Source organism: Dama dama, chromosome 12 (assembly GCF_033118175.1).
Source record: "Dama dama isolate Ldn47 chromosome 12, ASM3311817v1, whole genome shotgun sequence".
Classification (NCBI taxonomy): domain Eukaryota; kingdom Metazoa; phylum Chordata; class Mammalia; order Artiodactyla; family Cervidae; genus Dama; species Dama dama.
Window position 1 is genome coordinate 71,885,137 of NC_083692.1, and position 25,382 is coordinate 71,910,518.

The 25,382-nt window shown below is 41.8% G+C and overlaps 1 protein-coding gene across 4 annotated transcripts in view; it reads right to left on the reverse strand.

Moving 5' to 3' along the window:
• The window catches only part of FMN1 (formin 1), a 441,751-nt gene that overhangs the window by 76,532 nt on the left and 339,837 nt on the right, over window positions 1-25,382 (reverse strand). Inside the window, exon 15 of one of the 4 annotated variants that reach the window (XM_061157644.1) lies at window positions 14,757-16,145. The exons of the other annotated variants lie outside the window; for them this stretch is intronic. Coding sequence (XP_061013627.1) covers window positions 16,087-16,145 — 59 coding nt within the window. The 3' untranslated portion in view covers window positions 14,757-16,086. Of the gene's footprint in view, window positions 1-14,756; window positions 16,146-25,382 lie in introns of those variants that run through there. 4 annotated transcript variants of the gene reach the window in all.

Here is a 25,382-nt window from a genome sequence, read left to right on the forward strand (position 1 = left end):
AAGCTGAGTCTCACTGTCATCTGAACCTCCCACAGTCAATGACTCACATTCATTCAATGACAAATATTTAGTGTCTATCTGTTACATGTCAAGTGTTGGGGATACACTAATGAATACAACTGATGTGGTCTCTGCTCTGCCTTCATGGACTGTACATTCAATCAGTGTCTAAATCCTGGGGATCTGCCTTTGTAATGTCCATATTCAACTTCTCATACCTTTCCTCATAAAATGCATCCTAATCCAGACCCTCGTCACTTTTCTCTTAAACCACCACAGGGCTTCTTAAATCATTACTTCTAGTCACTGTCGCTCCTGCCTCCAGGTCACTGTACAGGTGGCCAGTATCATCTTTCTATTTCTTAGCTCTCAGCACATCACTTTCTTACTTAAATCTTCAATGGCCCCCTAGTACATAGAGGGTCAAATACAGACCTTTTAGCCTGGCATTCTATACTATTCATGACCTAGATACATTTTTCCATCTCCTCTACTACTTTTCAAAAATTCCCAACTTTGTTTCCTACTACTGGTAGATATACAGAATGGTGAAGCTAGATGGGACCTTTGGGATCCCAGTATCTTCACTTTATAAAGAAACAGATGCCATAGCTCAGTTGATAAAGAATCCACCTGCAATGCAGGAGACCTGGATTTGATTTCTGAGTCTGGAAGATCTCTTGGAGAAGGAAACAGCAACCAGCCCAGTATTCTTGCCTGGAAACTCCCATGGACAGAGGAGTCTGGCAGGCTACAGTCCACGGGGTCACAAGAGTTGGACATGACTTAGCAATGAAACCACCATAAATGCCCAAAGAAGTCAAGTGTCTTAACAGTTTCAAGGGAAGGAACGTTCAAAGCGGAATGGAGCTCAGAGGTGGTGTTGATGGTAGATGGAAGACTCCTGGTCCATCCAGCTGTAATGCATCATTTTTGAGTTTAGTTTTTAGACTATATGACTAAAAACCATCTCTACCAGGGGATGCAATCTTTACTGCTTCTCTTCATCTACTTCCTTTGTATCTTCCTCACACTCTCCCCAAAGTGATTCTGCAGGTGAGTGTATCAAGAATGTCTTCCAGTTCCACAAGCAGCCTCTCACTTTGTTACCTTCCTCTGGGTCTAGCACTGGCTCAGCAGAAATCTGACCTCAACAAGACAAGTGTACCTTGGGCAGAGTGGTCAGGGGCATGGTTAGAACTGCCTTGCCTCCTGATCACTCCTGGGCAACTGGGACACTGGGTACAGAATGCACCAGCTACAGTGAATCTATTTACTGCAATCTGTATATGCTGCTTGGGGTCAATCCAATCCCCCTGGAATATTCTTCATGTTCTACACATCAATTCTTAGCTCAAAATCCACCTTCTTTCCTGATTTCTCTCTCCTCTGAGTTACATGGCACCTTTTATGCACATTCTTGAAAGGATCTCTTTTCTTCATTAATTCAAAAATATCCATAGGGTGCTTACAGGCACTGTAAGTCATGAGCAGAACAGAATCTCTGACTTAAAGAAACATACATTTAATGGGACCAAACAGAAAACAATGAAATGCATCATATTTTGAATGCAGATAAGTTCTAAGAAGCTATATAAAGCACAGAAATGAGAAGAAAGAACAGTAGGGTCGGAATAGTTGTTATTTTATCAGGATATTCTCTTTAAAATTTGTGCAAGGACCAGAATGAAGTGAGAGAGGCAAGCCATGTGAATATTTGAAGGAAGTGCATTCTGACCAGAGGAAGAGCCAGGACACTTCCTGCAGCCCAAGGAAGTGGTCAGGCCAGGACTATGCTGGCCAGGTTCAAAGGTCAGCAGGAAAGCTAAGGGCATTAGAGCTAAAAAGAACAAGGTAAGGAATGCTAAAAACTGAGGACAGTGAGGTGGCTGCAGTCAGATGACAAAGGGTTTAATAAGGACTCTGAATTTCATGAAGATTAAAATGGAAAGTCTCTGGAAGGTGTTTTTTTGTTTTTTTTTTTTTAATGAGTGATAATCTTATATTTAATTTTAAGTATTACAACAGTCCAGGCAAGAAAGAATGATGGCTTGAACCAATGCAGTAGCAGGAAAAATAGAGAGTTGTCAGATTCTGGATATATTCTGAAGAAAGAGGTGACAGGATTTGCTGATGGATTGGTTGCTCATTGAGAGATCAAAAAGGGTCTAAGTGTCCAAGATTTCTGGCTCCAGCATCTTGAAGAATGACAGTTCTGTTTATTAGAGGAAAGCAGATATCTGAAGGTGATGGGGTGGAGTGGGAAATCAAAGTTTGGTTTTGGATACCAGCTATGAGATACTTATTTGACAGTCAAGTGAAGACATCAACAAGCAGTGAGACATGCAAATCTGGAGTCCAGAGGAGGGGTATGGCCTAGAGACATAAATTTGGGAGCCATCAGAATAAAGATAACAGCTATTTAAAGGCTTAATGAGATCACCTGGTAGCAGTGAGCAGAGCTAGAGAGAGAAGACCTCCATGGACCAAGTCGTAAAGTCCTCTGAAGTTGAGAGATCAGGAAGATGACAAACCAGCATAGAAGACACAGGAGTATTTGTGAATTATTAGGTTGGCCAAAAAGTCTGTTCAGATTTTTCAGTGACATCCTCCATAAAGAAATTTTTGGCCAACCCAATAGAAAGAGGATAAAAGAGAATGTTGGCTGGAAGCTAAAAAAAAAAAAGAAGAAGAAGGCATTTTCTAAAGCATGAGTTGCTCAGTTCTACCCAATGCTGTTGAAATGTTGATTGAGGTTTTGTGTTAAAGCTATAGGGCCCTTGAAACTGAAATTCATACCTGATTCATTGTTTTTTCTCAGGGCCTACCCACAGTAAGGCCTATAAATGCTGAACAACTGGAAAAGAATAGTTATGATCAGTCACAGAGGACTTCCTTGCCCATGAGCAGATGTCCAGGACAAAATGGGAGAAAGATGGTCACTTTCACAGTCATCACACTGAAAACATCACCCAGGGCTCTTGTTCCCTCTACACAGCACAGCACGACCTAGTCTGAAGACTTCAAAGGTTCTAGGAGGTGGTAGTGGAGGGTTGGGAAAGGAATGAATGTAAGACTGCAAGCAGTGAGAAAAAAAAAAGACCAGAATGATTGGAATGATGCTGGGCCAAGACAGGGATTCCTGAATAAGAAAGAATCTGGAAAGCGTGTTACCAGAAACCAAAAACATAAGAGGGGAGGGGGATGCGGAGAGAAAACAGAAAGCTATGAAAGAAGGCAGAGAAAACTGAGGTAAGAGGGAAAAGAAAATTAAAAGCAGAAGGAGAGAAAGAAAAAAAAAAAAAAACCTGAGGAGGTGATGCCAATGTCTGGGGAAAGAACAAAGGAAATACAACGCCATCGGCTTATGCTGAGGACGGCCTGGGTACCGAGGGACCGGTGTCTGATTTCTGTGCACCTCAAGAAGAGACAAATGGTAAATTGTGGGGTGGGGGGGAGGTGGGGAGCCTCCATAAAGCCTCTGGGCATTTTGAATCCGAGAAGAAACACACTGGCCAATGTGAAATGCTCAAGTAAACATGAATGACGGCAGCCCCAGGGTTACAAGTGACCTGACTGCATGTTTGACAAGGCCACGGGCGGCCAAGCAGCTCAGGAGGCCCCAGTCCCATCCTCCCTACACTCCCCTGACCTCTGGTCTGCGTGCATCGCACATACAGCGGCTTCAAGGAGCAAGGAGTAAACGGTGCTCAACTGGGTGACCTCTCTGTCAGCATTTGGCTAATTAAGGAAAGATATTACCTACAGATCTCCATGTCTTGGTTCTATTTCCTGCTCATTAAAAAATGGCTTAATGAGAAAAAAAAAATCAACGCGACAGAATCTAAATTATTCTGTTTGCCCCCCCCAAATTAGCTGAGTGGCAGTGGTTGCTATTGCCAAAAACACTTGAACAATAGGATTTTGACACGAAGACCGAAATCTAAACAGCATGAAGAAATCTCGAAAGCTGGGCAGTCCCCATTATCTCATGCCTGCACGACTGTCGTCCAAGAGATGAGGGATGGTTCTCCGTCGGTGCCAGCGGCGTGGCGGGCCAAAGCCTCACAGAGCCACTAATTGCCCATCTGCTTGTTTACACAGCCTGGAGATGGTGACTGGACAAACAGCTCATTTCCCTTGAAATGGGACCAAACTGGGGGGGAGTCTGTCATATGTGACAGAGGAGGAGCGGGCAGAACTCTCATGGGAACACGACTCCAGATCAAAGCCAGGGACCAGCGAGCCCAGCTCGAGTAGCCGGCTTTCCCTGAGTAGTGTCAGGGCTGTCACTTTCTTTATTTATTTTATTTCTTCAAATTGAAGTATAGTTGATTTACAATATTGTGTTAGTTTCAAGTACACAGCAAAGTGATTCAGTTACACACACACACACGTGTGTGTGTATATTCTTTTTCAGATTCTTTTCCCTTATAGGTTATTACAAAGTATGGAGTATAGTTCCCTGGGCTATACAGCAGGTCCCTGTTGGTTATCTATTTCATACATAGCAGTGGATATATATTAATCCCAAACACCTCTTTCTGCATCCTATTTCCCCAGGTCACCACTCCCTGGGGTTGGGAGATTTGGAGATATTCATATGCAAGAATCAACTGGAGAGAGTCAACTGTAAGCAAAGTTCCAAGGCTTCTGCAGCTAAGAAGAGTCTGTTTCAGGGAACTTCTGGGCCCTCTCAGATTTCAATGGACACTTAGCATTGGCCACACTGGACAACTGCTCACTATTTCAGTGTCTTCCTTGTCTCCTAATCTAGACAGTGACCTACTTGAGGTCAAGGACTGGAAGCCCCCTGGATTCCACAGCGGGACACGTCATACGTGAAGAGCTATTAACTGGGAAACGCCATGGTGGTGAAAGGTGATGAGCAACTCCTAGTGTGGTTTATGTGTTTTTCTCTTTGCCTCTGTCAGAAGGTCTCCATCCAGAGACCCAGACTTGGGCTGACTATGGAAATCAATAATGCCTGGTGCCTATCAGAGTCCCAGATACAGAACTGAGAGGATTCTCTTGAGAACCTATTCCTCCTCAAAATGAGAATGAGCATAAAAAAAAATTCTACTGTGCAGCCCGAGGTATTGTTTTAACATGCAGTGATACAGCCACGAAGCAGGCAGCAACAATAAAAAACATTGCCTCTAATTATTGGGAACTTTCTACAGGTACACGGTGAACTGTATGCATATCGTGGGGAAAACCTACATTGGTAAGTCAACCAAATGTCAGATTTTGCCCTCTGAACAATCAGGGCAACACAACTTAGAAATGTGACAGATTCACATTGAACAAACACCCAAGGGAGAACCGCAGCCCTGTCATCCTAAACAGATCGCGGGGGACGGGGAGGCTGGTGAGAAACAAGCTGAGATTTGTGGGCAGAACGGAGGGTCCCTGCTTCGTGCATCACTCAGCTTCTGTGTGTCACTGCTGTGTCCCAGCTCTGCGGCTCGGGGACCCCCTGTCCCTGGGGCAGCTGTGGCAGGGAAGCAGAGGGGCAGAAAAAAGCCAGAACAGGTGATACCTCTTTCCTGGAGAGGGTTGACAAGCAGGTCACCTTCAGGATTAACATATCCTCAGGAGGAACCCTGAGACAAGCTGAAAATCTCGCTAGCGGCAGCTCTCTTTCCCCCATTAGAAAGGTGGGAGCATTTGGTACCATCACCCGAAAGATTCTACTAAGGAGTTAACAGCATGGCACGAGCCTCTCATCTCTGCAGATAATTACCTGTAAATGATTAAAACCATTTCACTTCTAAAGTATAACAGCCAAGTGAAAGGCATTTTAGATCACGTGGGGATCAACATGCAGGCAAGTTACAGGAATCCCGGAGGCTTGGTTATTTCATTCAGCACCGAGGCAAAGATGGCTGCTTTTGGGGAGAGGCAGATGTGGGGGGCACAGCGATCCTCGGGAGGACGAGGAACACAACCCAAGAGGGAGGTGGGGTGTATAAAAATGGTGCAGACACGAGGAGGATTCCCCACATATACAGAGCAGTAAGTGGACAGCAACTTGCACAACTGCAGTACTGGAAAGAGAATGCACACAACTGGTTAAGTTCTAAACAGTGTGAGAAATAGCTGTTTAAAGAAGAAAAGATGACTCCTCACTCCACCCTCCCCATCTTTGGAAGATACACATAGACAGGAGTGTCACACAGTACAAAGGGCTTGTATTACACAGAAACTGTTGCTCAAAGAGGGACTTACACATAGGAACAAAATTTAAAAACAAACAAACCACCGCCATTTATCACAGTTTATCCAGCCAGTGGTTTTCTTTATCCCTTTGGCTATTACTTGAGATATTTCTGCTTGGAATGTTTGTTTCCTGTTTCCCGGCAGCTCATTGATCTTGCTTGAGTTTGGATTATCACAGTTTGTGGGAAACAATCTAGGCTACTTTTGTAGCTTGTTCCTCCTTAGATGCCTCTTGGATGCTATCCATTTAATACTTATGAGAAATACTAACATACACATTATGTGGTATTCTAATCTCAGAGTATAGTGTGTCCCGGGAGAAGAGGTTATATAAATCCAGGGGAACAACGTCATTATTTTAAGTTAAGACAAGGTGGTGGTGCAAATCAATCCACCTGGAACACATGATCAAAACTCATAAACGAGCATAAATTTCAGATTTTTGGTTTCTCATCTATAGTTTCGGGAACAGAAAACTGGTAGATAAAATAGCAATAGCAAAAGTATTTTCAATGTGGTTTTTAGAAGTGGCTCTTAAACCTATATACCATCCTATAGGTTTATGGTATATAAACCTATATACCGTCCCGAGTGGAAAGCATTTTTATTAATTTTTTATTTTACAGTCTTTTATTTTTAATTGGAGGATAATTACTTTACAATATTGTGATGGTTTCTGTCACACACCAACATGAATCAGCCTCAATATGTCCTCTCCCTCTTAAACCGCCCTCCTACTTCCCTCCACATCCCACCTCTCTAGGTTGTCATAGAGAACCTAAAGCCATTTATACTAAGTCAGAGAAAGACAAATATCATATATCAATGAATATATGGAATCTAGAAAGCATTTTTAAGCATATTTAGGCAGTGCGCAAATGGTCATACGTACTGTGTTATTCAGTAGTTCACAGTTAAGATAGTAAACGAGGACAGCCCTGATAAGCACAGGAAGAATTCATTGAGTACAAAGGACAAATCCTGATCCCCTGTGACCACAATTACCTGCTGTAGCTAGGGAAAGTCTTCCTAGGTCTGTCTTTAAAAGGTTGTTTACCTTCTTAGGGAAAAATCAAAACTCTGTGGATTCATATTAGATTAAAATATTCCAGCAGATGCTTTTCTGGCAGTGGTGGGCCACTCAATCTTCTGTCAGAGGCAGCATCGTTAACCTGGCCGTTGAGGGACCAGAGAGCAAAACATAACTCACTAGAGAAAGGCATACAGAACCTATCACTGGGCTTTCAGAGTGGACAATTTTATTAAAGACAAGAGTTCAGTTCAGTCGCTCAGTTGTGTCTGACTCTGCGACCGCATGGACTGCAGCACACCAGGCTTCCCTGTCCATCACCAGCTCCCGGAGCTTGCTCAAACTCATGTCCATTGAGTCGGTGATGCCATCCAACCATCTCATCCTCTGTTGTCCCCTTTTCCTCCTGCCTTCAACCTTTCCCAGTACCAGGGTCTTTTCCAAAGAGTCACTTCTTTGCATCAGGTGGCTAAAGTATTGGAGTTTCAGCTTCAGCATCAGTCCTTCCAATGGATATTCAGGACTGATTTCATCTCCTTGCAGTCCAAGGGACTCTCAAGAGTCTTCTCTAATACCACAGTTCAAAAGCATAAATTCTTCGGTGCTCAGCTTTCTTTGTGGTCCAACTCTCACATCCATACATGACTACTGGAAAAACCATAGCTTTGACTACATGGACCTTTTGCTGGCAAAGTAATGTCTCTGCTTTTTAATATGCTGTCTAGGTTGGTCATAGCTTTTCTTCCAAGGAGCAAGCATCTTTTAATTTCATGGCTGCAGTCACCATCTGCAGTGATTCTGGAGCCCAGGAAAATAAAGAAGACAAGTGTACAGGAAAGGAAATACCCAAGTTCCCAATTTGGTCGATTTTTTGATAATTTACTCTTTAAAAGTTGTAACAGTTAAATTCAGACCTTAAATCAAGCGGCAATTACACTGACAAGAAGAACATGGCAGCTTCAACTTTCTTTCCTTTCTCATGTCTGTGCTGGGGAATTTGACTTCTTGGTTTTTATTTTAGTGCATTGAACCATATTTAAAATGAAAAGATGATAAGGTTGTAGGAAAGAGGTCTAGGAGAGTAGGTTACAGGTCATTTGTCCCTGGGGCAAGGAAGGAGGACAATCTTCATAGCATCAACAACATGAGGTGTTGAGTTCTCAGAGGACTGATGCTTTAAGGCTCCAATTCCAAGGAAAACACCATAAACAATGCAGAGTAGAAACTATACCAATGGGAATTGACACTGAGATCCAGGAAATATATCATGATGGTGATGGTTCTCACGTGCTGAAACAAGGGCTAGAACATGTGAATCACTTGGTAAGGTGGGTTCGTGTGGCTACTATTTTTGAGGCTATTTCTTTCCCTGTAGTAACACAGAGAAATAAGGATGTTTCTTCAGAAGGAGACTGAGGAGAGTGATGAAATCTTATTCCCTGGAAATATTATCTGTCCTGAAGAACTTATAAGGACCAGAGGAAACATATTTCTATTTTGCCAACTGTCTGACCCCTCAAGGCAATACTGATTCCTGTTCCCAGGGCAAGCACTAGTAGTCAGCTTCACAAATCTTGGTGGACTCAGTAAAGTAAAAGCCAGAACCTACTAGTTAAGAGTCTAGACAACAAGAGACATAAAACTGGAGAACAATCTGACACTCTGTGGTCGCCTGCCTCCAGGAGAGCCACCATCAATTCTTTCCTTCCTCGTATATATGCACTGTTCTCCACTGAGAGGTGGGGGTCTATTGCTCCACTATGTTGAAAACGGGCTGGTTTGTGACTTCTTTGATCAAGTGACAAGATGTCTTATCTCCAGCCTTTAAGAGGATTAGTTGTTTCTGCTTTGAGGGGGAACATTTGTTTCTGGAAAGAGTCAGCCACTATGTAAGAAATCTAACCACCCCCAAGACCCAACGCTGTGAGGAAGCCCAGGACAAGTGGGAAGACTGCATGGACTAGGAGAAGGTCAGTACCTCCCACCTGTGCTAGCCATCCCAGCCCAGGATCCAGACGTGTGTACGTAATCAGATGATTCCAAATCCAGCTACTTTCTGACTTCAACCTCATGGAAAACTCAGAGTAAGAACCACCCAGATGAGTCAAGTCAACTCACAGAACTGAGACAGACAGTAATAAACCTACTCAGTTTTGAGTTTATTACAGATAGCCAGAATATAGCATGTGGATTCTTAATGCCAGTAAGCTATAATCTCCACTTGCATACATAAATTCCAGAAGCAAAGACTGTGTTCATCTTGCTTATCATTAGCAAGTAGCACAGTGCCTAGAACATAGTAAGACCTTACTATTGAAAGAACAATTTGAACAACTAGTATGGCAAAAAAAAAAAAAAAAAGACCTGTTATCAACAAAGTATCTTAGATGGAACTAAATCTGACTCTGTTTCATAAATATAAGTCACAACAAAACACAAGGGACACAAGGGAACATAATGAGAGGGTTAAGGGAAGGCAGAGGGCAAATATTTATGCATATTACTTGGTGAGATACTGTACTAGGTGGCTGACATATGTAAGCTGATTTGATAATTACAAAAACCTTACGGTGTTGATGTTACTACTTCTATCTTTGGGATGAGACAACTCAGCCTTGTTTGGATACAATAACTTTCAAGGTCAGAAAGGGAAAGGATTTGAACTCAGGTTTGTGTAATTCTAAAGCCAGCCCTCTTTTCACTACAGTCTCCCAGGAGACTACAACAGAAACAATAAGAAAACAATTTGAAAGAGATGCAAAACCCATCCCTTGAATCTTACCCAGGACCAACTAGCTTCATTAATTGCTGTCAACATGCTGGAACCTATTTCACCACATGAAGCTCAGACCAATTACCGTTAATGCCACAGCCATGACTACAAACTGGAAACCAATGCCAGAGGAAGCTTAAGTTTAAGAAAGCAGATGATCACGCACATATATTATGTTAGCAATTAGGCTTAATCCTAGAATCATGAAACCAAAGGGAAGATATTAAGGAAAGAATAGTGCCCTCCTGGGAAGAATAGCAATTTCAAATGTATTTTTAGTGGATTTCCGCATTCAATCTACTTGAATATATTACACTCCCTTAGAATTATTATATTACAATTACTCATCCCACATTTCATTTATTTCAGCAAGGAATTGGGATGGGGTGATGATCTCAGTAGGCAGATGGTTTGTTCATTTCAATGAATAATTTGAATGTCAACACGTTGGTAGATGATAGGGAAAGAGGGGAAGTGGTAAGTAAAAAAAGGTCCTGGTTCCAGACTCTGAGATGGAGTGAGGATGTGCTATCATGGATCAGCACTTCAAGAAGTTAAACACTTAGCTTTTGCTAATTTTATTAAAGGACATAAACCAACACTGCATATTTTCTATAGTTGAAAAACCATTGTTTATCCCTACTAAAAACAGTTATGATCTACTCAAACACACATTTTTTTTATTTGCAGAAGAAAACTAATAGAAATCAAAACTTGAATATAAAAACTGGTGGAGAAAGGCAGATACAGTTCTCAATTCAAAAGATTAATAAAAGGATCAAGGAATTAAATGATCACATTCTCTAGCTTCAGCTTGCAACCTTTCGAAGTCTCATCTTTCTCCCATCTGCTAGAAAGCAGAGTCTGAATGTTCCGGTAATTAACAGTGATCAAGGATAGTTACAATCATTTACTCTAGTGGTGCTCAGTGTCATTTTCAATCACTTTTAGCCCGTGGAACAAGGCAATCAGACTTTCTGAGTCCCAGGGATCATGTGTTTGCAGTTCAACTTGATGGCCACTAGGTGGCGATACTGTTGACTTGAGTAACCATGAAGTTAGATCCACAAGGCAAGTCATATTTAATAGAATTATGGAAATACTTTCTATCATTAAGGTATAAGTATAGACACTACAATAATAATTTAAAATGAAATATTTTAATATTATAGTAAAAAATACAATACTGTAGAAACGCTCAGGCATATCTGGTACCTGATTTTTATTCTAATCACATATATGCTGCCAAGTCACTTCGGTCGTGTCCAACTCTGTGCAACCCCATAGACGGCAGCCCACCAGGCTCCCCCGTCCTTGGTATTCTCCAGGCAAGAACACTGGAGTGGGTTGCCATTTCCTTCTTCAGGGCATGAAAGTGAGAAGTGAAAATGAAGTTGCTCAGTTGTGTCCGACTCTTAGCGACCTCATGGACTGCTGCCTACCAGGCTCCTCTGTCCATGGGATTTTCCAGGCAAGAGTACTGGAGTGGGCTGCCATTGCCTTATAGTGATCTACAAATTATTCCTAATGGAAATCAATCCTGAATATCCACTGGAAGGGCTGATGTTGAAGCTGAAGCTTCAATACTTTGGCCACCTGATGCAAAGAACCAACTCATTGAAAAAGACCGTCATGCTGGGAACTACTGAAGGCAGAAGGAGAAGGGGAGACAGAGGATGAGATGGATGGCATTACCGACTCAATGGACATGAGTTTGAGGACACTCTGAGAGACACTGAAGGACAGGGAAGCCTGGTGTGCTGCAGTGCATGGGGTCACAAAGAGTTTGGACATAACTTAGTGATTGAACAACAACAAATTATAACAAATAAAGCTTCATGTCCTAGGGAAATTCAGTTTATTTTCATTGCTTTTGACTTACTTTTAGAAAAGATGACTAAGTTGAACATGATTTTCCCTCTGGTACATAAGACCTTTTACTGTACTTACTTATTATTTGCCATTTGATTTTGCAACTGCAGTTACTCAAATCATTAGGAAGCAACACTTCTGTGATTGATTTTCTGAGCTCCAGCCTCTGAACCTTTTGACCAGATTGTGATAAAATGCCTGAGAATATAGCAGTAGCTGACATATATATAGTGCCAGGCTCTGTGCTAAGCTCTCCACCTACATTACATCATTCAGTCCTGGGTTCCTACTGGCTGCCACAATCCTTCTAAAGCAAAATGAACTCGACAGAAGAAACAGACCTGTAGGCAGGTGGAGAAGGGGACGACAGAGGATGAAATGGTTGGATGGCACCACTGACTCAATGGACACGAGTTTGAGCAAACTCCAGGACAGGAAAGCCGGGCATGCTGCAGTTCATGGGGTCGCAAGGGGTCAGACACAACTTAGCAACTGAACAAAAACAATTATTTGAAAGAATGAAGAGATCATTCCAGATTTGTACATTATCTGCAAAATCACACATTATATAATATGTATTCTGGACAATAACTCCCAGAAGGCTGTATAGGTGTTAGGTTCTTCCAACATGAAGACAATAACTGAGTAATTCAAAGAGAAGTCATCTGATAGCAATTGCAATCAATCACTGATGAAAACCTCAATGATAGTTGTCAAGAATCCAAAGAGGAAGTGGAGGCTGAGCCAACAATTACACAAAGCAATTTATCATGAAAACACTATTATGCAAGAATGTAGAGTTCAATACTGATTCCATAAAATACTGAACTACTTGTCACTGCAATTCTTTCCTAAGTACAAATGAAACTTCTGTTGTTACTGTCGGTTGCGGGGGTGGGGTGGCGCCTAGATTGGAGTCTGTATTAGGACTCCAGGATTGGGAGTTGCTGGCATTAAACTATGGTGGACAAGTCTGCTATTTTCATGTTTTTCTCGTTTAGATGGTGAGAGAAAACGCTTATTTCTGGTTAGCTACCAGGGTCTTAGAACACCGAAAAAAGAAATTATTTTCCAAGTTATTACAATGGCACAATACCAACACTAGGATTAAGATCACACTGACCTTGAGTAAGTTCCTGAAATTCTCAGACTCGGTCTCCTTACCTGGAAAGTTAGGGATAATAAAATCAGCCTCAAAAGACTGCTGCATTAAATGAAGCACTCTTTTAACTGCTGGAAGTCATGATGCATTCTGGAGATCCATCAAGGTGGTGGAGTGAAAGGACATGGAATTCATCTCCCGATAAGAACATGTCAAAAATACATATACCTGTGGAGTAAATCTTATTGAAAACTAACTGGAAACTGGGAGAAGGACTACTGCACAAACAACCAAGGCTGAAAGAAAGGCACCCATGTAGTTGGGCAGGAAGCAAAGAAAAGTCATTGGGTAGGGAACCTGTACCTAGGGCACGCAGGGGGAAAAGGGAGGTTTCACAGGTGGACACCCACCCTGGGAAGGGAGTGGGTCAAGCCACAGACTGGATGCCCCACTCCTAGGATCCTACAAGGGGAGGTGAGTCCCTATGGCTCACTGGAGGACTTCTGGGATAACAGGAGCTTGGCACTGGATCTGGGGCAGTCACAACTGGGAATATTCAACTGTGAGATGCAGAGGCAACCTGGTCCCAGGGCAGAGCCCACTGTTGGTGCTTGCTTGAGCAGCGAATCAGAAGCAGTCCATATCTCTGACGGCAGACACTCTACCACAGCTCACGCCCCGACAACACACACCGAGAGTCTGCTGTGGGCGCCAGTCTCCGGGCACGGTGGCTCCACCACAGGCTGCCAGAGACTAGGGTCAGTGATTGGCTGTGCGGGAAAAAGGGACTTGGACCCAAGACTGAGTCTGAGTGGAGGGAGGGAAACAACTCGGGGCATCGACACAAGAACGGGGATTCCCAGGTGGTGCAGTGGGTAAAGAATCCTGCCAATGCAAGAGATGCGGGTTCGATCCCTGGGTTGAGAGGATCCCCTGGAAAAGGAAATGGCAACCCACTTCAATATTCTTGCCTGAGACAGAGAGACCTGGTGGTCTACACTCCATGGGGTCACAAAAGAGTTGGACAGGACTTAGCAACTGAAAAAACAACTCAAGCACAGCATCAGAAACAACTTGGACCTCTGCAGCTGACATGGGCTTAGAGCCTGCAGGGGCCCCCCCTTGCTTCAGCACTGCCCCTCTCTGAGGCAAGGGTCTCCATGCAGGGATAGTGGAAAACACACACTTAAAAGGGACACAGACAGTGTGAGCCTGAACCTCAGGACCTCTGTTCCAGCAGCTTGGGATCCGACTCTGTCCCTACAAGGGCAGTGAGGGTCACTGAGCAGAAGGGCTGTCCTGCCCCATACCTGGCGCCAGCTCCAGCCCCTCCATCTCCAGCCGCACCGTCCACCAAGGGGAGAGCTAACAGCACACCCCAAGGAAAGACGAAACTTGTCCACGTCAAATCCAACTCTCCCCCTGAAGGCGTCAGACACATGCGGTCTGTACAGGGATGCTCCCACATAAGACGCATGCAACGGTTTCACCTGAGTACACGGAGGCAGAGAAGGTAAAATGAAAAGGCAGAGGAACTGCTCTCAAGGGAAAGAGCAAGAAAGAAACCCCTGGAAAACAAAACAGGGAAATAGAAATAAATAATTTACCAGAAAATGAGTTCAAAATATTGGTAGTAAAAATGTTAGCTGGATTAGGGAAAGAATAGATGTACAATGTGAAGATTTTAACAAGGAAGAGTGAAGCCTACCTATCCTACTGTACTGCCAATAGTCTGTTACTGAATTTTTATAATTTTGCCAGTATTGAATGTGAAGAAAAGGAATTTCAATGTAATTTATTTTGCATTTCTCTCCTTTTGAGAGTGTTATTTGTCATATGTTTAAAAAAAGCAGTTTCTGTTCATATTATTTGTCTTTCTTTTTAATGGGTACTGGTATTTCTCCTCAATGTCTAGAAGCTCTCATACAGAAGGCAGATTGAGCTTTCACCTATGCTAAGAGTTGTAAATGTGGGGTTATGATGGATTTATTTTTCTTATATTAAGAAAGCATGTGCTAGTTAATTATTACGGAGCTTTTAAATGAAGAATGGATGTTGAGTTCTGTCACCTGCATTTTTTACTATCTAAAGAGATAATCCTGAATATTCATTGGAAGGACTGATGCTGAAGCTGAAGCTCCAATATTTTGGCCACCTGATGCAAAAAGCTGATTCATTGGAAAAAGAACCTAATGTTGGGAAAGATTGAGGTCAGGAGGAGAAGAGGGTGACAGAGGATGAGATGGTTGGATGGCATCACCGACTCAATGGACATGAGTTTGAGCAAACTCTGGGAGATAGTGAAGGACAGGGAAGCTGGGTGTGCTGTAGTTCATGGGGTCACAAAGAGTCAGACAAGACTTAGTGACTGAACAACAACAACAGAGAGATAATCATATGAGTTTTCTTGTTAGAGCTATTAATTGGTGAATTGTGTTAACTGTCACTATATTAGCAAGATGAGACTTCCCTATATAGTCTCATCTTTACATTCTGGGAATAAATTTCATTTGGTCATGAGGTGTGCTGTTTTATTTAGAAGTTTTAAACTATCAGTTTTCTTTTTCTTGTGGGAGGGGATATTTTTCAGGTATTTATATCAGTAAAAAGAGTTTAGACATCCTTTTTTTGCAAAATGTTTCATTGGAGAGAAAGGGGGAAAAATTACTGAAAAGAGAATTTATTGGATGCTTAGCCAAAAAGAAAATTAAATATTGAGTAAATATTAAATACTTGGGTAAATTAAATATTTAAAGGGGGTTGAGTGGAAGGGAGAAGAGAGGAGGAAGAAAGGGTAGGGAGAGAGGCAGAGAGGAGGGAGAGGAAGAGACATAGAAACTGTTGGCGAGTGGGGGAAATATATGCTCTTGACAGAAATTGCTGGGAAAAAAAATGGATTCAAATTAATCCGGTCAGATAAGAGTCTACTTAATAAACCTCTGATAAGGTTTTCTCCACCTTCCAAGGATTACTGCTGTGTTACTTCAGCGACCTGGAAATCACAAGACTGTCTTAATTCTTGGCCATCTAATGTTCTTTGGAGTCATCCCCACGGGTGCTTTTTTGAGTAGTGATATATACAAGAACTCATTTTGGCCCATGTAGAGTGTGTGCTTCTCCCGCCGCAGTCCTTCCTTCTGGAAGTTCTGTAAAGAATATGAGAATTATTTCCTTTTACAGGTCTCATGGTCCCGATCAGTGACCTGTCCTGATTTCTGTAACCTTAAAGTTTGAATATAGTGGCTCAGATGGTTTACACTCTATATTCTGGGGGCGGAAGTGAAGAGATTACCTAATAACACTCTTATTCTACAGTTTCCAGAGGTTCAACTTCAGCCTTTATCAATCTACTTTAAGTACTTATGAAAAAATGGGTATATGCATATCTGCAGCATAGAAAGACACTTTGATATCCAGGACACCTAACCACAGGGGTGCGTTGTAGACCAAAAATGCATCTTACCAGATTCTGGCACAATTTACCAACACTAAAAGGACTTAAACAGGAAACCCATGTAGGGGGAAAAAAGTCTGCAGGCACTTTACAAGACACAGGTTCTTTGTTCATTAATTAAAAAAATAATTATTAACACCTATTATTGGCCAGGCTAAGCCTATATTATATTGAGACAAGAAAATGAACAGAACCAGACAGACATAGTTCCAGCTATCACTGGGTCTGCAACTTAATAGATAAACCTTTTTGCTTTCAAAGCTTAAAATCACAGTTATTGTTATTTTTTTTTAACTTGGTAAACTTATCTACTTAGTTTTTATTAGAACATAGTTTCTTGACATTAAGCGTATCTTTAATCTCAGATGGTCAAAGAACCTCAGAAGACAGTTGGATAAATTAAGACTAGCACGGTTCATTCAGATTCACTTTGATTTGAGTCCACTCATGGATGCCAAGTAAAACTAATGGGGAATGAGATAAGGCCAAGTGTGGGAGAGTGTTGGTATTAGCACCAGGTTAGATTCCAGCCCTCCCTGCCAAAGCTATAAATACAAATGACCAATTTAACAGCATGAAAAGACCACCCTAAAGATCTATACCTGAGATCTAATCAGTTGTTCTGCGCCTTCTTTCAATTACAGGATCCCTGCCACGTTTATGGGGACTTTTAATACGAGCATCACATTTTTGAAGGCCATATCATTATGACCATGTTTGATCTGAGGGTGGGAAAACATGAACTCAAATAACGCCTGCACAAGGCCACCTGAACGGAGCTGTAAACTGGAAGCAATAAGAGCCTACTGTGGGAAAGAAAAATGAAGTCAGGAAAAGGGCTCAGATACTGGGGAGGATGCAGCTCTGAAAAGGGGTGCCATTAGAAGTACTTCCCATTCTGTGTGGAAAGTGAAATTAGTTAAGAACATGCTTTGTCAAACAACACTATTTAAGGGCATTTGGAGAAGGGAAGGATGATAAAAGATAGAAGGACAAGCACATCATCCCCACTTGAGTGTGGCAACAGGATATGATTTACAAAAGAAAATTAAACCATCATGAAGGCCAAAAGAAACGAACTGCAGCTTATATGAAAATTAGCCTAACCATGAATCAACTGAGTCACAATGCATGTGTATGACTCCTCAGGTGTAAAGAATGTAACTGCTTAAGTCTTTATGAGTGACGAATCTCTAATAGAAAACTGGCTTTCCTGCCAGAAATACTCAAATGCTACAGAAGTATAGAAGTATCCTTTCTCAATTATGGTTATTATATTATACCCTGTACTCAGATATTCTGATACTCCAGGAGTTTTTCATTCTCCACCCTTTCTTGGGGGATATCTTCTTCACTCCTATGACTTAAACTGCCATCCTCTGAAGTCTCACCCAATGCTCTCCTACGAGCGCAATATTCTACTTGTGTCTCAAATTTATGTCAAGTCAACATGTCCAAACTTTATGCCACTGTATTCTACCTCAAGTGGGACTTCTACATCAGTATCCAGCCAGTTATTCAAGCAAGAGAAAGGGAGTCACCATTTCCCCTCTGTTTTTGTACTTCTCATAGGTTATCTAGTTTTCTAATTCCTAAAAGCTTTATCAATATGTTTCTTCCTTTCTTATTTCTACTGTGGTTGCTTTTGCTCAAGTTCTTACCATCATTTGCCTGGACAGCTACAGAAGAGCCTGACAGACTGGCTTCCAATTATTTACTATCCCAACTCTTCTTTATATTGCTCTTAGTTGCAATGTATTTCTTAAAAAAAAAAAAATTTTTTTTTTTTTGGCTACGCTGCACAGCTTGTAGGATCTTAGTTTCCCGACCAGGGATTGAACTGCACACTGCACTTTCATCAGGGAAAGTGTGAAGTCCTGACCACTGGACCACCAGGAAATTCTCTACAATGCATTTCTTAACAACAACAAAAAGCAAAATGATTCCAACACACGAACATCACAACAAACAAGCCCAACAGAACATATCGCTCCCACACACATAATTTTTCAAAGGGCTCTCACTTGCCCATAAGACAAAGTTCATATTTTTAAGCAAGTCACTTAGATTCTCCTCTCCTTTGGGGTCTTGAGTTCTTGCCATAATGCCCTGTGATACAATCACACCAAGTCTTAGGCCATTGCCCAAACACAGCACGTCTTTCATCCTGAGCGTTGCAGTGTTTTCCTCTGCCTGGAAGGCCCTTCATAATTTGTCTGCAGAGAATTTCTAATCTTTAATTTCCTCATCTGTACAACAGGGTGATCATAGTGTTTACTTCAGAGGGTTGTCATGAAGACTGAGCAAAACGATCTGCTCCCCACGGTGCCTAGCCTACAGAAGCAATCACCAAATGTTAGCAATCACTGTCATTGCTGTCTCGGTCATCATTGTTATCTTTGTTTGGTTTTGTTTTTCAAACTGCAACAAAAACATCTCCTTCGCTCGGTCTCCCCTCACTTACCTGGAAGCATTAATCATTCCTTCTCTCTGATCTGATATGCCTAAATATAGTACCATTTACATCAATTTCAAAATTGATGGAATTTTCATATTTTAGCATCCTTGATACTGGGGTATATTTTGTAATCTATGACAAGTCCTGGCTTAATTGGCAGCAATTTTTGTTTCTTTGGCCACCTGATGTGAAGAATTGACTCACTGAAAAGACCCTGACGCTGGGAAAGATAGAAGGCAGGAGAAGGGGCCAACAGAGGATGAGATGGTTGGATGGCATCACTGACTCAATGGACATGAGTTTGAGTAAGCTCTGGGAGTTGGTGATGGACAGGGAGGCCTGGCGTGCTGCAGGCCATGGGGCAGCAAAGAGTCGGACACGACTGAGTGACTCAACTGAATGGCACTTGGAATAACGGTGTTACTTATAATGAGTAGCATAATAGATGACACCTAAACTTATGATAACTGCCACGATAACATGATTATCCGGGGTGGATAATGCATATTTATAGTAGACAAGAAAGCCCACATTTTCTGTGACTCAATGAACCATCTCCAGAAGAAAGGGACTGCTACGTGGAACTCTACAGTAGCCAAGAGCTATTTCATTCGTATATACTGCAATGTAGCAAGGCCCCACCCCCTAACCACAAAAAGGCAGCCTGATGAAGCAGCATGCTATCACCTCACATCTAAGAGCCAAACAGCTGCCAGATCCAGATAATGAGTGGGGAGAGGCTAGTTTGTGATACTGGGTCCCAAGAACCCAGGATTTAATAAGCTCAGAAGGTAAAACAATTACGTGGAGAAGAGAATGAAGGAATATGGTGGGAAAGGCCAAGGGATCATGCTTCTAGACAGCTTGTCCAATAGAGTTCAAAGCAAGCCACAGACATAGTTTTAAATGTTCTAGTATCCATGCTTTGAAATGAAAACAAGTCAATTAAGATTAATAATATATTTTATTTGTTTAACCCAACATAGAAGAAAAAATGCTATTTACCATGAAACCAATATAAAAAAGAAGAACTATTTGGGGGGACTGTCTTCAAAATCTGATGAATGATTGATTCATATGGCACATCTCAGTTTGGATCAGTCACATTTCAATTGCCCAGCGGCTGCACATGGCCAATGCCTACCATCCTGGGCAGCACAAATCTAGACTGCTTTTTGGACCAATTCAGTTAAGTAATGAGTCAACAGGAGCAGGTATTTCAACAGCGACTCTTTTTCACCACATGATATTGGGAATGTTTAAGGTTTATTTTTACATTTTAAAATTCTTTTTAGAATAGTAATTTTCCTTCAAATTCTTTTCGTGTCTCATTTTGGCTGACTCTGTTTTAACCATAATTTGAGGTTATTCCTATGTCCTTCCCAAATTCTCTTCATTCTGCTGGTTAAAGAAGAGGTGACTCCTTTATTCAATTATAGACTCTTCCCCAGTGAGTCAATCCCTGGGAGAGGGACAAGGAGTCTATGGTTCACCTTAGGATTGTCAGCCTCTGTCATAATGCCTAACACATAGCAGGCTCTGAAGAAATATTTTTGAATACACATTAAAAGGTGAACTAAGGTTGACAACAGTGGTTCTCAACCTGGGCTGCGCACTGGAATTACGTGGGGAGTTAAAAAAGAACAACAACAACAAAAAAGACTGCTGATCCCTGGTCTCATCCCCAGAGATCCTGGAAGTAGGTCTGAAATTTGGCTTGGGTGTTGAAATTTTAAAAATCTCTGCCATGCGATCCTAGTATGCAGTCAGGGTTGAGAACCACTGCTCAGGGCTTTCTTAGGACAGCTTACTCTGGCCACATCCTTGCTTTCTCGACACAAGGTTCAGTTTGCCTCAGCTCCATTCCTACTCTCAGAACAGATCAAAAGTTTCTTAAGAAACCTTGTAGAGAAGAAACTAAAAGAGAATTCCCAAGAATGATTTGCAAATCCTTTTCCAAGGCATTGAAGAGGATTTTCAGTGTTCTAAATCTATTCATATTTATCTTTTTCCAACAAAAGGAATAAAATTCACAATGTGTTTTAAAATGCTAGCTAATTGGAAAAGATCATAAGGTCATTATAGCATACAAACTGATAACATCCAGGCATTCTCACTGCAGAATTTTTCAGATATAAAATAGCAATTAAAAATAGAAATGGACAGCCAAGACATGGAAGCAACCTAAATGTCCAGTGACAGACAAATGAATAAAGAAGATGTGGTGTTTATATATATATGTGTGTGTGCATATATATATACTGTGCTTAGTCACTCAGGCATGTCCAGCTCTTTGTGACCCCATGGACTGTAGCCTGCCAGGCTCCTCTGTCCACAGTGATTTTCCAGGCAAGAATACTGGAGTGGGTTGCCAGGCCCTCCTCCAGGGGATCTTCCCAACCACCCAGGTCTCCCACATTGCAGGCAGATTCGTTACCAGCTGAGCTACTCGGGAAGCTCACATATACACGTATATACACATACCTATACATATGCACACAATGGAATATCACTCAGCTATGAAAAAAGTGAAAAATCTTATCTTCAGCAACATGGATGGACTTGGAGATTATTATACTAAGTGAAATAAGACAGGTTAAGACAAATATCAAATGTTATCACTTATATGTGGAATCTAAAAAAATGATACAAATGAACATATTTCCAAAACAGAAAGAGATTCACAGACAAAGAAAATAAAGTTATGGTTACCAAAGGAGAAAGGAGGGGTAGAGAGAGGGATAAATTAGTAGTTTGGGCTTAACATATACACTCTACTATATACAATATGGAAGAAGGCAATGGCAACCCACTCCAGTACTCTTGCCTGGGAAATCCCATGGATGGAGGAGCCTGGTAGGCTACAGTCCATGGGGTCTCGAAGAGTCGGACATGACTGAGCAACTTCACTTTCACTTTTCACTTTCATGCACTGGAGAAGGAAATGGCAACCCACTCCAATGTTCTTGCCTGGAGAATCCCAGGGACAGGGGAGCCTGGTGGGCTGCCGTCTGTGGGGTCGCACAGAGTCGGACACGACTGAAGTGACTTAGCAGCAGCAGTAGCATATACAAAATAGATAATAAGGACCTACTACATAGCATGGGAAACCATACTCAATCTTTTATATTAGACTATAAGGGAAAAGAATCTGAAAAAGAATACACACACACACAGAGACACAGACACAGACACACACACACACACATATCAGAGAAGGCAATGGCACCCCACTCCCATGCTCTTGCCTGGAAACTCCCATGGACCGAGGAGCCTGGTGGGCTGCAGTCCATGGGGTCGCGAGGAGTCAGACACGACTGAGCGACTTCACTTTCACTTTTCACTTTCACGCATTGGAGAAGGAAATGGCAACCCACTCCAGTGTTCTTGCCTGGAGAATCCCAGGGACGGGGGAGCCTGGTGGGCTGCCGTCTATGGGGTTGCACAGAGTCGGACACGACTGATGTAACGCAGCAGCAGCAGCAGCAGCAGCAGCAGCAGCATACACACACACATATATATAGTCCACCTGAAGCTAACACAATACTGTAAATCACCTGTGTGTTAGTCACTCAGTCGAGTCCGACTATTTGCGATCCCATGGACTGTAGCCTGCCAGACTTCTCTGTCCATGGAATTCTCCAGGCAAGAATACTGGAGTGGATTGCCATTCCCTTCTCCAGAGGAACTTCCCAACCCAGGGATCAAACCCTGGTGTCCTGCCTCACAGGCAGATTCTTTACCATTTGAGCTACAGCTAAGTCTCAAAGGTAAATCACCTAGACTTCAATAAAAGAATTTTTAAAAATCCAGAAATGGGGGGAAAAGGAATGAAATTTAAGCACACATGAGCCTCATTTCAAGTTTCTTATACATATGTCAAAAGTAGAAATTATTAATTTGAGGTCAGCAAAGGGAAATATTGTGTGCTCTTCTTTAGGCCATTTAGGCTATATATGAAATAAACATAAAGCAATGTATCATAGCAAATGAAACAACTGACAAAGGATTAATTTCCAAAATATACAAACAGCTCATATAACTCAATGCCAGAAAAACAAACAACCCAATCAAAAAGTGGGGAAAAGACCTGAACAGACGTTTCTCCAAAGAAGACACACAGATGGCCAACAAACACATGAAAAGATGCTCAACATTGCTCATTATTAGAGAAATGTAAATCAAAACCACAATGAGGTATCACCTCACACTGGTCAGAATGGCCATCATGAAAAAGTCTACAAACAATAAAAGCTGGAGAGGGTGTGGAGAAAAGGGAATGCTCTTGCACTGTTGGTGGGGAATGTAAATTGATACAGCCACTATGGAAGACGGTATGGAGATTCCTTAAAAAACTAGGAATAAAACCACCATACGACCCAGCAATCCCTCTCCTAGGCATATACCCTGAGGAAACCAAAATTGAAAGAGACACATGTATCCCACTTTTTCTTTGCAGCACCATTTGCAATAGCTAGAACATGGAAGTAACCTAGATGTCCATCAACAAATGAATGGATAAAGAAGTTGTGGTACATATAACTCAATGGAATATTACTCAGCCATAAAGAGGAACACATTTGAGTCAGTTCTGATGAGGTGGATGAACCTAGAACCTATTATACAGAGTGAAGTGAGTCAGAAAGAGAAAGATAAATATTTTATTCTAACGCATATATACAGAATCTAGAAAAATGGTACTGAAGAATTTATTTACAGGGCAGCAATGGAGAAACAGACATAGATAACAGTCTTATGGACATGAGGAGAGGGGAGGAGAGGGTGAGATGTATGGAAAGAGTAACATGGAAACTTCCATTGCCATATGTAGACAGCCAATCAGAATTTGCTGTGTGGCTCAGGAAATCCAAACAGGGGCTCTGAATCAATCTAGAGGGGTGGGATGGGGAGGGAGATGGGAGGGAGGTTCAAAGGGGAGAGGATATACGTGTATCTATGTCTGATTCATGATGAGGTTTGACAGAAAACATCAAAATTCTGTAAAGCAATTAGTCTTCTATTAAAAAAATAAATTAAAAAAAGCAATGCATCTACTTTATAAATCACATCTAAAACCTAATTTTAGCCACGTAACTCATAAATGTCAGTATTACTGTCTGTTCTTAAAATGATACCTTGGTCTGGTGGCAGGACTTCCATCATATTTGAGGTTCAGCTGCGGCCAAGAGAGAACTCTGACTTCTGCTTCAACACCAATGAGACCTCATCCAGGAGGAGGGAGCAATGAACTCTGTACCAAGGGGCCAGTTGGAATGAAGTTTCTCTGACTCATGGACTGGGAATTTCCCTGACAATTCCCAAGGTGGTTTGGCCATACTTCATGGATTTACTCTGCTTAAAGGTCTTTTGTTGATAGTTTGGTATCATGTGGCCTTATTAATAAATAGAAACAGCATGCTAATAAACCACTAAAAGTTCCTACAGGCATTTCCCCTGGCTTTCAAGCAAAGACAAAAGCCCCCTCTTACTAACCCACACTTTTTTTTTTCTTTATTTAGATATAATTGATGTAAGACAGTATACTAGCTTCAGGTGTACAACATAATGATTATATACATATAAGTAAATATATATATATATATAGTGAAATGATCATCACAGTAAGTCAAGTTAACATCTGTCCATGTAGAGTTAGAAATTTTGTGTGTGCGATGAGAACGCTTTAAGATCTACTCTCTTAGCAACTTTCAAATACACAGTACAGTATTATTAACTACAGTCACCATCCTGTACATTGCATTCCCCATGAGTTGTTTTTTTTTTTTTTTGAGTTATTTCTTTAACAACTGAAAATTGCATCCCATACTTATTTTTGTTTCACATCATAAGTTGGATTTGAGAAATCAGAATAGGAAATATCCAAAAGGCATTAAACTTTCATACTCACTACCAGGGCTCAACAAAAGTTCCCCAGTCCTGCCAAAACCATGGAGGAAGGAACATAATTCGGTAAGATTTTTAAGTCAGTACTGGGTCTCATGCATATCACTTCCATCTGCTAACCCCTGAGGGCCGATGGGTGCCAAGTGATTGGATGTGTGACATTCACCTGGCCCCAATTTTCCTTTCTGAAAAGGAATGGAAAATACAATACCAGTTTCCAAGTTGCTCCACTCATAAAACCAGAAAGATAATCACCACCCGCCTACACGACTGCGTAAGCCTTCCATGGCCGTCACTTGTCAGTTCACAGGTATTGAGGCTCCTCTTGGGAGCCATCAAGAGACAAAGAGAAAGCTTTCCCTGGCGAAGTTTACAGAAACAGGAGTAATGTTAAAGGATTTAAACTATTACAGCACATTTGAAAGGTGAGATAAAGGTTACAGGACAACTTCATCTACACTGAGCATAGACCCACCAAGGGAAGATGGGCTAATGGAATCCTGGGCTGCCAGGGCCCAGGCAGGATGCGCAGGGCGGTGGGGCTCGGAGAAGATGGGGGACAGGAGG